At 37.1% G+C, this 12963-nt stretch overlaps 4 protein-coding genes across 6 annotated transcripts; 1 reads left to right on the top strand and 3 right to left on the bottom strand.

The window, feature by feature from the left end:
- Positions 1-3168: 3168 nt before the first annotated feature.
- CYP705A28 (cytochrome P450, family 705, subfamily A, polypeptide 28) lies at positions 3169-5003 on the bottom strand. Its single transcript, NM_001161159.2, has 2 exons — positions 4118-5003; positions 3169-4021 (listed from the first exon to the last, which is right to left on the bottom strand). Exons 1-2 carry the CDS (start codon positions 4410-4412, stop codon positions 3270-3272), a joined length of 1047 nt encoding a protein of 348 aa, NP_001154631.1. The 5' UTR covers positions 4413-5003; the 3' UTR covers positions 3169-3269.
- Positions 4697-7520, bottom strand: AT3G20930 (RNA-binding (RRM/RBD/RNP motifs) family protein). 2 transcript variants are annotated; one of them, NM_112985.5, is made up of 9 exons: positions 7133-7520; positions 6946-7043; positions 6651-6861; positions 6464-6561; positions 6307-6372; positions 6088-6165; positions 5832-5900; positions 5634-5740; positions 4697-5519 (listed from the first exon to the last, which is right to left on the bottom strand). In NM_112985.5, exons 1-9 carry the CDS (start codon positions 7441-7443, stop codon positions 5433-5435), a joined length of 1125 nt encoding a protein of 374 aa, NP_566672.1. In that variant the 5' UTR covers positions 7444-7520; the 3' UTR covers positions 4697-5432. The 2 variants fall into 2 exon arrangements, with proteins under 2 accessions (NP_566672.1, NP_001326648.1); NM_001338496.1 differs by having other exon boundaries at positions 5148-5519; positions 5634-5755; positions 7133-7469.
- A 910-nt stretch (positions 7521-8430) lies between these two features.
- On the top strand, positions 8431-10606 carry AT3G20920 (translocation protein-like protein). 2 transcript variants are annotated; one of them, NM_001035657.2, is made up of 5 exons: positions 8431-8582; positions 8937-9248; positions 9451-9655; positions 9831-10059; positions 10170-10606. In NM_001035657.2, the coding sequence occupies exons 1-5, from the start codon at positions 8484-8486 to the stop codon at positions 10417-10419; spliced, it is 1095 nt and encodes a 364-aa protein (NP_001030734.1). In that variant the 5' UTR covers positions 8431-8483; the 3' UTR covers positions 10420-10606. The 2 variants fall into 2 exon arrangements, with proteins under 2 accessions (NP_001030734.1, NP_566671.1); NM_112984.2 differs by having other exon boundaries at positions 8934-9248.
- NF-YA9 (nuclear factor Y, subunit A9) lies at positions 10601-12827 on the bottom strand. The gene is made up of 6 exons (NM_112983.5): positions 12685-12827; positions 12096-12360; positions 11928-12016; positions 11751-11825; positions 11234-11398; positions 10601-11127 (listed from the first exon to the last, which is right to left on the bottom strand). Exons 1-6 carry the CDS (start codon positions 12685-12687, stop codon positions 10813-10815), a joined length of 912 nt encoding a protein of 303 aa, NP_566670.1. The 5' UTR covers positions 12688-12827; the 3' UTR covers positions 10601-10812.
- Between the last annotated feature and the right edge of the window lie 136 nt (positions 12828-12963).

The raw sequence follows: 12963 nt of genomic DNA, 5'->3' as shown, positions 1-12963 counted from the left end.
TACTAGAACCCCAAACTTGGTTGACTTCAGTTTTGCCTGATCGGTTTGGTAATCTAGCTTTACCTTTCCATTTAGCTCTTTTAATGCAGCTCTTGCGGCTTCCTTTTTCGTGTACTCTAGCTCGAAAGGCATAGCCTTCTGATATCTTGTCCATAATAATTTTGACTGCAGAGGAGAGTTATAGGGCTGTGATTATCTATCTTTTCCCAATGATATTATTTTTCTTACTTTTGAATTGGATAGCAAATCATGAGTACCTTCAACTAGTTCACAAAACCCTTCAAATGCTGCACGTAATGTTTTCTCAGATGTGTAGACTAGTTCACAAAACCAAGAAACATGATGTATTCGTAAATGTTATCTTCTGAGTGAGTTAAGGTGTAGGCAACAAATTGAGAGGAAGCAAAAGTAATCATCATTATTCAATAAACGCTTAGTTTTCCTTTAAACTCTATGGAGAATTTGTCACTGTAATAACAGATTCTACTATGTAAGTTCAAAAGCAAAAGCATGCATGCAATCTCAAATGTTAAGCATACCAGTTATCAAGTTTAAAAATAGTATTTGAAGCCTTGAAGGTAACCTAAAAGATTTGGTATTTGCATAACTGGAAAAACAGTCCGATTCACCTGATACACGGTCTCCTTTTATTAATTCATAAGTTTCTTTGTACAACCATTGATCAAATTAATACTTAAATAACCGGTGTTCATTACTTGTGTTTCAATACTTTAATAACTCGTGATAATCGCCCAAAATAATATACTTCTGTCTAGCGCAACAAACCGGTCAAAATTATGACTTTAATATATTTTAATTACTTTTAAAATTTTTGAATCTTTCTCAAATAGTGATATACTACTTAACACACCTCTCTCATATTTTGTGACATCTCTCGTCTAACTTTAGCGCAACAAACCGGTCGGTCTTTTTTTTGTCTTTGTTTCTGATTGTCATGATCACTAATCACTTGATATTTTATTATTAATATAATGTTTTCTAACTCTCGTGGTTTCTTTGTTTTGGCTTTACATAATTGACTTTAGTATATTTTTTTTGTTTGTTTGGGTTTAGTTTTAACGTCAGCTGGCAATTTTAAAATCAGAAAACTTAGAAAATTTGCTATTAACCAGTGATTCGGTGGATTAGTTGAACCGATCAGATAATACGTCAAAAAAAATCTATTTGATTGTAGGAGTAAAATTTAGGATTTTAGTTCTTTAAAACTTTTTAAAATTTTCTTAAATAACGATATACGATTTCATTTAACACACATCTCTCGTATCTCTGACATTTTCAGTTTCGCTGTCTATATTTGTGATCATCATGATCACTTGATATTAATATAATGCTTACTAAGTCTCGTGGCTTCTTTATTTTGGCTGTACATAATCGAATACAATATTTCAATTTTCAAGTGTTTTAAAATCATAATAATTCACCCTTTTTTTGTATGTTTATTAATAATCGATTATATTGTATTTATAAATAATTAGCTTCATGTTTTTTAAATCCTCAGGATTAAACTCCTCAAAATCTTCCCAAAAAATCAGGATCTCTCATCATGGCATAAGCATTGACAACAAATATTGTCTTCTCTGGTATGCAAAACCCATTGAGTTCACGTCTCCGAGTTTCGCGAGGCTACAAGCTAAGGAAAAAAAATAGGCCACATAATATATTTAATTTCATGATTTGGTTGTAAAATATTTTTATGTTTAAACTTCACTTTCAAGGGTCGAACTCATTGAGTTTAAACTATTAGACGACAAGAACTTAACTAGAAAATGCCCGAAACTAAATGATATTCTAGGCGGCCGCAAGCATGTGTTTTGCTTGCTTGGCCTTATGGCCGGCTTTGGATGCAATCTTAGCCCTTCTTTGACTACCGCTTGCTAGTAAGAGAGGTTTGGTAGATCAGTTTTTTTTATTAACGTTGTTAAGCCCTACAATCGATTCGCAATCTCTCCAGAATGTTAGGGTTGTTAGTGAGCTCCTCCATTGTCCACTGTATTGTTTGCGTTAAGGTGTCAGTGCCTACAACAATAAGATCCTGTAGTAGCAAACAGAAACATTTAGGGATTCCAAACATTTATTCAAAGGTTTCACCCGAATTCACAACCGAAACGTTTCTTAGTCAGGTCAAAGCAATAGTGTTCACTCACGAATCCACCTAAGAGAGGAGCATTTACCACGATCACGGACTTGATATGGTTTCTTGTGATTTTATACTCTGTATTTTCATCTCTATAAGCTTCCAACAGCACATCCATCATGTCACTGTACCAGTTATATGGTATGTGTTTGTTCCTTTAAATGCTATGGAGATTTTGTCACTATAACATGTTATATGGCTATGTGACCCAATTCATGCATACAATCTCAAGTGTTAGTATACCAGTTATAAACAGCTTCTTCGTCTCTACGGGAGAAGATTCTGAATCATCTTGATCTCGTGAATCTTGTGTACTTATCGCCTTTTGGAAAGGAAAAGAGAGCGCCAAAGTTACTACAAAGTGAGATTATACACTGATACTCATCAAAATAAGCTAAAGGTAAGTTTACAAAGATTCTAAGCAATATAGTAGCACATTGTTTTTGATCCGTAAGATCAGTATCCAAGACAGACCTTCGTAATCAGGAACCACAACAAGATCACCACGCACGCGTGCATCAATTAAACACAATCTGTTTTCATCTCCTAACTTTAGTTTAGAACAAGTCAACAAACATTGTTGTCTGACATTTCCATTTGAAAAACTCACAACAAAAACCGAAATCAGTCTGCCAGGAAACATGATAAAGACACATCTGCGCATCCTTCTCTAAACACTAATAAATCTCAAGTTCTTGCCAAAAATGATAACTCATAAAGATATACAACATCACAATTGATTTAAAAAATTTTTGTTCTCAGCACTATTTATAGAAGAAGCAACTTGGTGTATTTCCTAAATGGCTAAAATAATGCCAATTTTGATAAATTTGGCAAACTAAATGTTTATAGAGTTTGCAGAGCTGACACTGTCTGCCTCTTGGCTTGAAGCATCTAAAATTTAACAATAAAACAAACTTTTGTGTATAACAAGATTCTTAACAGCTCAAAATAGGCCAAACTGAACTCATGTGTTATCATGAGGTTTTTTGAAACAACAGAAAGCAAGTAATATTTATAGAAGAAGCAACTTAAACATAAAAGGTAACCAATAAACAGGAATCACGCGTAATCATGAGATTAAACAACAAAAGGCAGAACTAAAATCTCCAAATCAAGAACTGGGAATATGTAGACTTGATGGCAAAAGGTTTAGGGTGCGAGGAACAGGAGTGCACTTAAGTGGCTGAGCCATGGCCAACATTATTGTTCCAGCAGTCTCGCTCATGTTTACTTTCTCTCCTTTGATTCTCCAATCAAAGCACTGTACCATCACTCCAATCGCGATTCCTAGAGAGACATAAGCTAGATTCGATCCAGGACAGCCTCTCCTTCCGGCTGAGAAAGGAATGTATTTTAGGACTTCCTCTCTCATCTCGTCCTCTTGCTCTGATCTTGAAGATGTTATAAACCTCTCAGGTTTAAACTCCTCGGGATCTTCCCAGAAATTAGGATCTCTCATTATAGCATAAGTATTAACAACAAGTAATGTCTTCTCCGGTATGTAGAACCCTCCGAGTTCACACCTTTCTTGGGACATCCTTACCGAGATAGACGCCGGCGGATGCAATCTTAGCCCTTCTTTGACTACCGATTGCAAGTAAGGGAGGTTTGATAGATCAGTTTCTTGAATTAACCTTGTATTCCCTACAACCGATTCGATTTCTTCTCGCAATCTCTCAAGAATGGTAGGGTTATTAATGAGCTCCGCCATTGTCCACTGTGTTGCTAGCGCCGAGGTGTCAGTGCCTGCAACGAGAAGTTCCTGTAGTAGCAAACTGTTATTAGAGTATTTTCCATATCTAAAGAGTATCGGAGGTTTTCGGGCCTTTGTATTACTAACACGCTTAATACAAAGGTTTACGTCTTAAGGTTTATTCCACGATTTCACAACACATATGTTTCTTAGTAAGGGCGTTTACCACGAACAAGGACTTGATATGGTTTCTTGTGATTTTATACTCTGCATTCTCATCTCCATAGCTTCCAACAACAAATCCATCATGTCATTAGCTTTATAATGATCCTCCTCCATTTTCTCTTCGTGTTCAACAAGAAACTTTTCCAGCAGCTCGTCGAACTTGGGGGAAACACTTTTTATATCCTTCTGGAACAGTGAGATCCCAAGCTTTTTAAGAGGTTTGTGAAAGATCATACCCAAGAAGATTTTCGGTGACAAGGCCAGCGACTCGATCACCAAGCCTCTGACTCTCTCGGCCTCACCGTTCTTTTCAGAACAACTCCTCCCCATGATCATCAACTCCTCCCCATGATCATCTTGCAGATGATATTGTTATTGAGCTTCGCTGCTTCCTCACCGATCTCAACACTCTCCTTCTTCATCGCCTTGTCAAGCAGATTTCTGTAAAACCGATCTAGCTCATCTGCACGGATTTTTCGTGAACGATCGAGTGCCTGCGGTCCAAGAAGCTTTGTGGCTATGAGCTTCCTCATAAATTTAAAGTAATCTCCATAGGGAGCAAAGAAGAAGCTGGAAAATCCGAACCAGAGAGACTCCTCCACTGGAGGGTGACCGCGAGAGGAGACGTTCACATCTTGGGCCCTGAAGATCTCGTAAGCCACTGAGGCCGAGGAGGTGAGGACTATGGGAACGTGGAAGATGCGGAGAAGGAGAAGAGGTCCATACTTGGAGGAGATTTTTTGAAAAGACTTGTGAACTAAAACAGAGAGAAGAAGGTGAAGATGACCAATTACCGGAAAAGAAGGAGGGCTCGGAGGAAGATCACGACCAGCTCGTGAGCCCTTTGCTTTCCTGAAGAAGAGAGAGTAACAAAGGAGAGAGAAGAGACAAAAGAGGATGAATGCGAAGCTGTTTTGAAAGTCAACGGTGATCATTGCTGCCATTGTTGCTCATAGTGAAGAAGAGGCAGTAATCTTTTATAAAGACTCCATACTTTGTTTATCACCTTTATATAATACGTTTTCTCTTAAAAAACGTGATATAATAAGTAGATCTGAAGTAATATATGACAGTCACTGAAAAAATAAATAGTAGTAGTTTATTTACTCGTTAAGCGTGTTAATCGCCCAAGCCCCAAGGTGACAACTATATAATACTTGTATCAGTAGGCCTTTCATTCGGCCGAAATCTTGTAAACTCAAATATAGATATGTACATGTGAATTTTTTTTGCAGAGCTGTCACATAGTGTGAAATTTATATTTGATCTAGTATGAAAAATGATACTACTTGCCTTATCTTTCTTCGCCTGAAGCATCTTAAATCCCCATGGTTGTATCACCCTAACACTCAGATTCTAGAGCCCGAAACTTGGTTGACTTCTGTTTTGCCTGAACGGTTTGGTCTTGGCTACATCTACTACTATCATCCACCCGTTGATAATCTGCACAGAGAAAAAAGAAACACCATAACATCTGTGAATCAACGGTCATGTTTAGATTTTACTTTGAGTTGATAACAAAGATTTTGCTTTAAGATCTCGAAAATCTAGATTTACCTTTCCATTCATCTCTTTTAGTGCAGTGCCTGCGGCTTCCTCTGTCGTGTACTCTAGAAAGGCATAGCCCTTTGATCTCTTCGATATTTTGTCCATAATTATTTTGACTGCAGAGGAATGTTCTAGGGCTGTGATTATCTATCTTTTCCTAATGATAAATTTTTTAAACCCTTGGATAGGATAGCAAATCATGAGTACCTTCCACTAGTTCACCAAACCCTTCAAATGCTGCACGTAATGTCTTCTCAGATGTGTAGAAAGACAGTCCTAAACCAAGATACATGATCTATTAGTAAATGTTATCTTCTGAATGAGCTTAGTTCGTAAATTAAGATGCAGGCAATGAATTGGGGGAAGCATGATTTTTCCTTAAAATGCTATGGATATTGTGTCACTATAACAGATTATGCTATGTGACCAAAAGAATGCATACAATCTCAAGTATTAAGCATACCAGTTATAAACAGCTTCTTTGTCTTTACGGGAGGAGACTCTGAATCATCTTGATCTCTTGAATCTTGCGTACTATCGCCTTTTGTGAAAAAGAAAGAGAGCCAAAGTTACTACAATGTGAGATTATACACTGATATTCATCAAAATCAGCTACACAAAGATTCTAAACAATATCGTAGAACATTATTTTCAATCCATAAGATCAGTATTCAAGACAGACCTTCATAGTCTTTGTTTAGTGACTCGAAACTGTTATCAGGAACAACAGCAAGAACACCAGGTACGCCTGCATTAATTTAAACACCATCTCTTATTCTGTTAGCTTAATTCAGGACAAACATTGTTGTCTAATTTTTTCATTAGCTAAACTCACAAACCAGCTAACTCCACAGCACTTCTTTCATCGAGATCACAACAAAATCCGAAATCAGACTGCCAGGAAACATGATAAAGACACATCTGTGCATCCTTCTCACTGCAAAGAAAAGAGTCAAAGTTGCAGTTCTAAAAGCTGAAGGAAATAATACCTTCCCTTAAGGCAGAATAAATAAAAAAGAAACTTACTTCCACAAAACCTTGGATAGCAATTGAACACAATGATCAACCATCTGTGCTTTAGTAACAATCCCAACTCCTGGCTTATCTATTCGTACCATCCAATGTTTTACTGTCCCATGATCAAACAATGAAACACCTTTATGGCTACCAATGCCATAATTCTTCTTCTCTGAACTGTAATCCTGTTCAGGTCTAATAGACACTACTCCAGGTAAACCTAAGTTCGTAGATAACCAATTAAAACACCTAAGTAACTAACCATAGAAACAGAATCTGAAACTCTCTGTGATAGAATACTCACTAGCGAGCTGTCGTGAAGCATCTTCGTCGATATGACAACAAAACCCGAAATGGGTATCAAAGGAAGCATCATATATACTCACTTGCGCATCTTTTTCGCTGCAAACAACAGAATCAGTACCAATAGTAAGCAGAAAGTTGAAGCACAAAGCTCAAAAGAAACAAACAAGCAATGAAAAAGAACCCACTTTCCCAGTACTTTCGCAAGAATCTCGACATAATAATCTACCATGGCTGATTTGGAAGAAACCCAATGCGGAGGTTTATCCAATAACACCATCCAATAGCTGTTTCGAGTAAGAACAGTAGAAGAAGGCGGTGCGGAAATTGCAGAAGATGAGAAGACGAGGTGTGATGATGACAAGGAAGTTTTCCGAAAAGTCCCGAAATTTAAGTTGGGAGAATAAAATGAAGGGAAGAATCTGTTATTGATAATGTGTGAGGAGGAAGAGTTGGAGATGGGGACGAAGAAGGAAGTGGAAGCAATAAGAGCTTCCATGGCAACTCTTTTTTGCTTGCTTTGTTTCCTCTTCTCTGTTTTTTTTCTCCACTCTGGTAGAAAATGTAAAATCCGAAAAACTCAGGGGCTTTTTGGGAATTTGGAGTGGATAAGTAAAAAAGCTAAGCATATCAAAAAGTATAGGCCGTTAAAAGGCCTATAATTTGGACATGAATTGGCCCGTTAAAAAGTAAAATTCTAATCAAGTGAAAGCTGAGCAATTTATAGTTTCGTTTTCTCTCTTTTAATCATGAGTAAACACATTTTCTATTGCAAACCGTCTATTATATCATCACTAGATCATATTCTACTAAAAATTATGCTTTTTTCTATTGTAACACTTAAGTTTAAAATTAAAGTGATTGTATATCATAAATGAATATGAGGTTCGATTCATAGAATACAAATTTCTCGTATTAACAAAGACAAGCTTACCGAAAATCTCTAGCATACATACAGAGTTGATCGCTATAGTTCAATCAGTAAAAACTAAAAAGTAAAATTTTTTAATCGTGAGTGTGGTATCGATAAACCGTCAATCATAAAATCGTTCAACATAAAAAGATGTGTAAGTTAAAGTTTCTAATCATAAAAATCACATTATCATTTGTACTGAAAATATTTTTAAATGATAATCTTAGGTCTAATTTTACTTAGATAAAAAGGTCTAAACGTCTAATTTGTTGATTTTTTTAGTTATGAAGAAAGATCCAATATAATTTGAAGTTGTGGAAATCTTTTTATAAGGTAAATGTATAAATGTTAGTCAAACATCAATCTTGAAATGTGAGAAAAATGAAATACTTTTTAGATTCCAAAATTTTCAAAGTTAGTCTACGTTATTTTAATAGCACTTGGTAATAAATCTAGGTTAGTTAACCGGTCTACTATAAACCGGTATTGCAATCTTAACTCTACGGGTTTACCCAAAAAACCAGAATTTTTTTTTTTGTTCTGTTATAACAAAACAAAAAACATTGGATCTGTAAAAGAAAAATCGAAAAAAAAAAACTCTCCGACTCGGAAGAAGAGGGAGAGAGATGAAGAAGCCGGTCGGAGCCGAGAAGAAGAGGGTTAAACGATCATCGGGATCTGCATCTACTTCCGTTAGAGATTCTGGTTCTGATTCTCAACCTAGGGTTTGCTCTCCTCTCTCATTTCTCTCTAATCTCTTTTATAAAAATTTGTTCTTAGGTTACGTTTCCTTTTGTTTGATCTGTTTTGGTCTCTGATGGAGCATTTGACCTGCGATTGCATGATTATATAGGCCTTTTTCATAGTTAAGTTTTGCTAAATTGTATGTTAATGCTCGTAAATTTTACTGTTTTGGTTGTGTGACTTGTGAATTATAATCTCTGGAATGTTAATTGAATCACTTGTGTGGCGAGAATTTGAATTTTTTTGTTTTGGCCTTGGTACTGTTAAATGATGATCCTTTGCATTTAGTGATTGATATGCTCAAATGCTTATTGTTGTCTTTACTTTACTAGAAGCAAGCTGTGAAGAAGGATAGTTTTCAGTTGTTTGCTGAGAAAGTTAGAGACCACAAGGGATTAGAATCCAGATGGGCTGTTATGGAGCAAGCACGAGTTGAATACTTTAGAGGGAAAGATTTTGTGAGCTTTATGAAGAATAACCCTGACTTTAAAGATATTCTGGAAGAAGATAAAGACCTTGACACAGACGATATTGCCAATGTTTTGTTGGGAAAGAACCTTTTGGTCCGCTGTGATCGTGTTACTAAAACTCTTCGTCCCGGGAAGAAAAAGCTCTCTACTTGGCCTGCTCATTTGGAGATTTTCCGTGTAAGTTGATTTTGGTGTTGCTTCATATGCTATTGAACTTGTTGTCTTGTATGTTGAAGTTTGTTTCTTAGAGAAAATTGCTATTCAACCCTTTCACCATCATTCTCTTTGGTTCTTGTTTTGTTTTTATTTTGAGTAAGATATGCATTCATCAGTGCAAGTATATCAGCGCTTTTGATTTCATTTTTCTTTTTTGATGCAGGACGATCAATCTTTCTCTGAAAATGATGCCTTTTTTGCATGGACGTTCGAAAAACGGCATCCGCTATGGCAAACGCTTTTGTCCTTCTTCTGGCCTGTATTGACTCTTGCAATTTGTTTGTTTCCTGTGTATCCACACCGTTGCAAACTAATTGTACTCTACTCATGTGCGGGCATTCTTCTGATGATTCTCTCCTTACTTTTCGGTAAGCTCTATTACACAAATACTCTGTTTAATATTTTTGTAATTGCACCTTCGAGAGTCATTTTCTTGGGAGTATTATTTACTAGCGATAGCTACTAAACTGAAGGGGGTCATATACTCATGTAGTTTTAACTTGGCTTATACTGAGATTAGTCCTTCTTGATTACCTCTTGCAGTGAGAGCAGTTGCTTTCGGTGCTATGTGGATTCTTTTGGGAAAGCGTGTCTGGTTCTTCCCCAACATTCTAGCTGAGGAAGCCACATTGAAGGAACTGTTCCGTTTCTGGCCAAAGAAAGACGAGGAAGAACCGCCCAAGTGGACATCTCGACTTTTCTACACAGTAGTGGCTATTGTTGTTGTCATGCTGCTTAGGCGTCATGCCCCTGATGAAGCTGCTCGGGCCAGGTATACACTGCCTTCTCGTCCACCTTTAAATATCGCTTAAACTAATTGTACTCTACTCATTTGAATTTAGTGCAGTAGAGGTTGAATTGTGATGAGTTTTGTTCATACAGGTACCAAAGAAGGATGTCCAACATCATTGATGATGTCCTTGAGTGGTCACCAAAGCTAGCACTTTCTGGTTTGATGGAGAATCAGCAACCTGTAAACATCACAGATGCGGCAAACAACTCCTCAGATTCAGCAGGAGGTCCCGACCAGACTGAAGAGGTCGACCTAGATGAAACTCAAGGCGAGGACCTAGACGAAACGCAAGGCAAGGAGGAAGCTGAAGGTTGGACTGACTCTGATCTTAAAACATAAAAAAACCAAAATATAGAAACGAAAGTTCATTGTAACAATAAGTCAACTTAAGTGACCAAGACGAGGTGAGTTCTTTATAAGAAAGTCTTGAAAGATTTTGTGGTACTCCATTACTCCTTTACATTTTGACACAATCTGGAATTTAGCTCTCAATCACAGTTTTGTATTCCAAACTTCAATTCCAGCTAAGAAATGTTTAGTTAAGATAGAATTGAAAAAGAAAAGTGGCAACATCTGAAGTATTCCAAACTGAAAGGGAAAAAGTCACAAAAAGCTACAAAAAGTATTTGTACAAAATCAGAAGAAAAAAAAACGAGAGAAAATACTCTTTCATGGCTGCTACCGAATAAGCCAACAAAGAGAAAGCCAAGAATGAATTGCCGCCTTGTGAGGTCATTTAATGGCTAGACGAGCTTGAGAAGGATGGTTTGAGGAAAGGCTGTTCCATTGCTGCCCTGAACACTCTCCTTCTTCCCTTCTCTTATAAGCTGAGCTCTGCATCTCATCTCCCTGAGGTGTTCTATAGTCACCATTCCAAGCTTCACCTTGATCAGAATTAGATGATGACGGGGACTGAGTAACATGACCATTGCTCTTTTCTTCAGCTTTACGCTTTGAAGCTTCGGTGTTGGTTTTCTTTGCAAACCGTCCTCCAGTACCCCTTGGCCTCCTCATAGCATGTTGATGCCGAGATTCATGTAGATAAGGCTGTGGACCATGCAAACAAAGAAAGAGATGCATTAAGCAGTGTGATGCGTTCACAGTTAGATCAGACCTCTCAAGAAACTAATATACATGGTAACACGCAATGCACCTTTCTGGATTTTATTAGCTTCTTCTCTAGCTCTGCCTTGGCGCGTGCCTGCCTTCGCCTCAGAATCGCCTGGTACTGTTTAGCATTCACGAAAACTGGTTCTTGTGCCATCTCAGGCGGCAGTGGCATTCTTGAATGAGGCATCCCACCATATGGAACAAACCCCTGATAGGTTAAATGTGTTATTTATTATAAAGTCACATAGATGCTAAATAGATAAGAAGAGCCTAAAAATTCCTGTCGTGAACTAAATACATCTTCTCAATATCTTCAATAAACTGCTGCTATAAATCATAATTCATCTATCTATCAGGAACACTGTTAGACAATTATAATCATGCTAGACTTCACAAAGCACCTACAGCTAATAGAATATTTAAACATGCAATCTCATGTTTCGCAACCCAATAGCAATCATGAATCATGGTAGACATGTCACATGGTTAAATCGTCTTAACAGAGATAATCAGTTGAGGCTTTAGGAAAACTTGTAAATAGTTTGGAAATAGTCATATACCAGGGGATGATGTCCATAGGCTCCCATCACTCCTGCATAATATGGATCCTGGTATGGATTTGAGGATGCCCATCCCTGCATGATTCATAACCGGGAAAAAACTAAATTGTAAGCAACCATAGCTAAAATTTTCCCAAAGGAAATGATAAGAACAATATATCTATATTGGGAAGTTACAACTGTGTGGCCAACAAGTTGAGGGTGAGGAGGAGGTTGTGTGATGCCATGATGCAGAGATTCTTGGTTTTTATCACTATAATCTCCAGCTGCATATCGAAATAAACCAACAACACTTGGTTAAGAGTATTAAACACAACAGTAAGCAAATCCGCAAGCGTAATGCACCTGATTGTGGAGACGTTGTGACTTGTGATTCCTTGTTAACAGTATTATCTCTATTGGATGGTGATTTGGAACCGTTTGATTCCAATGCTAATGCTATTGACTTAGAAGATTTATCTCCAGCTTCCACACTAGAATTTGCATTGCAAGCAGCAGCAGCACGATGCCAAGGGTTTAAACTATTTATCGACGACGATACTGTACCATGAACCTCTGAATCAACCTTGTTCCCACCACTGTCAGATTTTGAATGCATGTCTTCAATTCCCTATTCAAAATCCGATATTTAGTGATGAATCTACAACTACATAATCCAATTCTATCGAAACAAGACCAAAAACATCCAACACAAAACAACAGAATTTCAATAAAATTCAGCAATTTTGACTCTTAATACTCCACGAAAGGATTTCAGTAACAAGAAACAATCAAAACCCAGAAACGTAAGAAGACAGAATTAACAAAAAGTCGAAACTTGAATTTTGCAACTTTGAAAAAAAAAAATTGAGAGATGGGAACAAGACAACAAAAACCCTAGAACAAAGGTATAAGCAGGTTCATGCAATCATAAATGACTGAAATTTCGAGATACCATTCAATCGGAGACAGTCTCGGAGGTGTCCACGGTGATTGAAGGAGACGCTTCTTCCGCTTGGACGATGAAACGATCTGAGGAAGCTTTTTCCAGTCAGAGGAAAGAACAAAAAAAAAAATATTTATGGAATTGAATTTTATTATATTATTTTGTTGTTGTTGTATTTGATCGTCGTCGTAAGAAGTATTTTTTGTTCCGTTTTGAATTTTAGCTGCCACGTGCTGTCCACGTGAACGGCGGCAACATATAACTTTTTTTTAGTAGATATTAAAATTC

Source organism: Arabidopsis thaliana, chromosome 3 (genome assembly GCF_000001735.4).
Source record: "Arabidopsis thaliana chromosome 3, partial sequence".
NCBI classification, from domain to species: Eukaryota; Viridiplantae; Streptophyta; class Magnoliopsida; order Brassicales; family Brassicaceae; genus Arabidopsis; species Arabidopsis thaliana.
This window is presented reverse-complemented; position numbering and strand designations above follow the sequence as displayed.

Bases quoted from the DNA above. Each gene is read 5' to 3' on its own strand.
- CYP705A28 (NM_001161159.2), bottom strand. From the start codon at position 4,412: ATGATCATGGGGAGGAGTTGTTCTGAAAAGAACGGTGAGGCCGAGAGA. The intron at 4,022-4,117 runs GTATAAAATCAC...ATAAACCTTAAG, and splicing joins TATGGAGATGAGAATGCAGA to ACGTAAACCTTTGTATTAAG.
- AT3G20930 (NM_001338496.1), bottom strand. From the start codon at position 7,443: ATGGAAGCTCTTATTGCTTCCACTTCCTTCTTCGTCCCCATCTCCAAC. The intron at 7,044-7,132 runs GTGGGTTCTTTT...TGTTGTTTGCAG, and splicing joins CTTGCGAAAGTACTGGGAAA to CGAAAAAGATGCGCAAGTGA. The intron at 6,166-6,306 runs GTCTGTCTTGAA...TTTTCACAAAAG, and splicing joins ACTAAACAAAGACTATGAAG to GCGATAGTACGCAAGATTCA.
- AT3G20920 (NM_112984.2), top strand. From the start codon at position 8,484: ATGAAGAAGCCGGTCGGAGCCGAGAAGAAGAGGGTTAAACGATCATCG. The intron at 9,656-9,830 runs GTAAGCTCTATT...TACCTCTTGCAG, and splicing joins GATTCTCTCCTTACTTTTCG to TGAGAGCAGTTGCTTTCGGT. The intron at 10,060-10,169 runs GTATACACTGCC...TTGTTCATACAG, and splicing joins GATGAAGCTGCTCGGGCCAG to GTACCAAAGAAGGATGTCCA.
- NF-YA9 (NM_112983.5), bottom strand. The intron at 11,826-11,927 runs GTAACTTCCCAA...TGAATCATGCAG, and splicing joins AACTTGTTGGCCACACAGTT to GGATGGGCATCCTCAAATCC. The intron at 11,399-11,750 runs GTATATGACTAT...TTAACCTATCAG, and splicing joins CCTATGGACATCATCCCCTG to GGGTTTGTTCCATATGGTGG.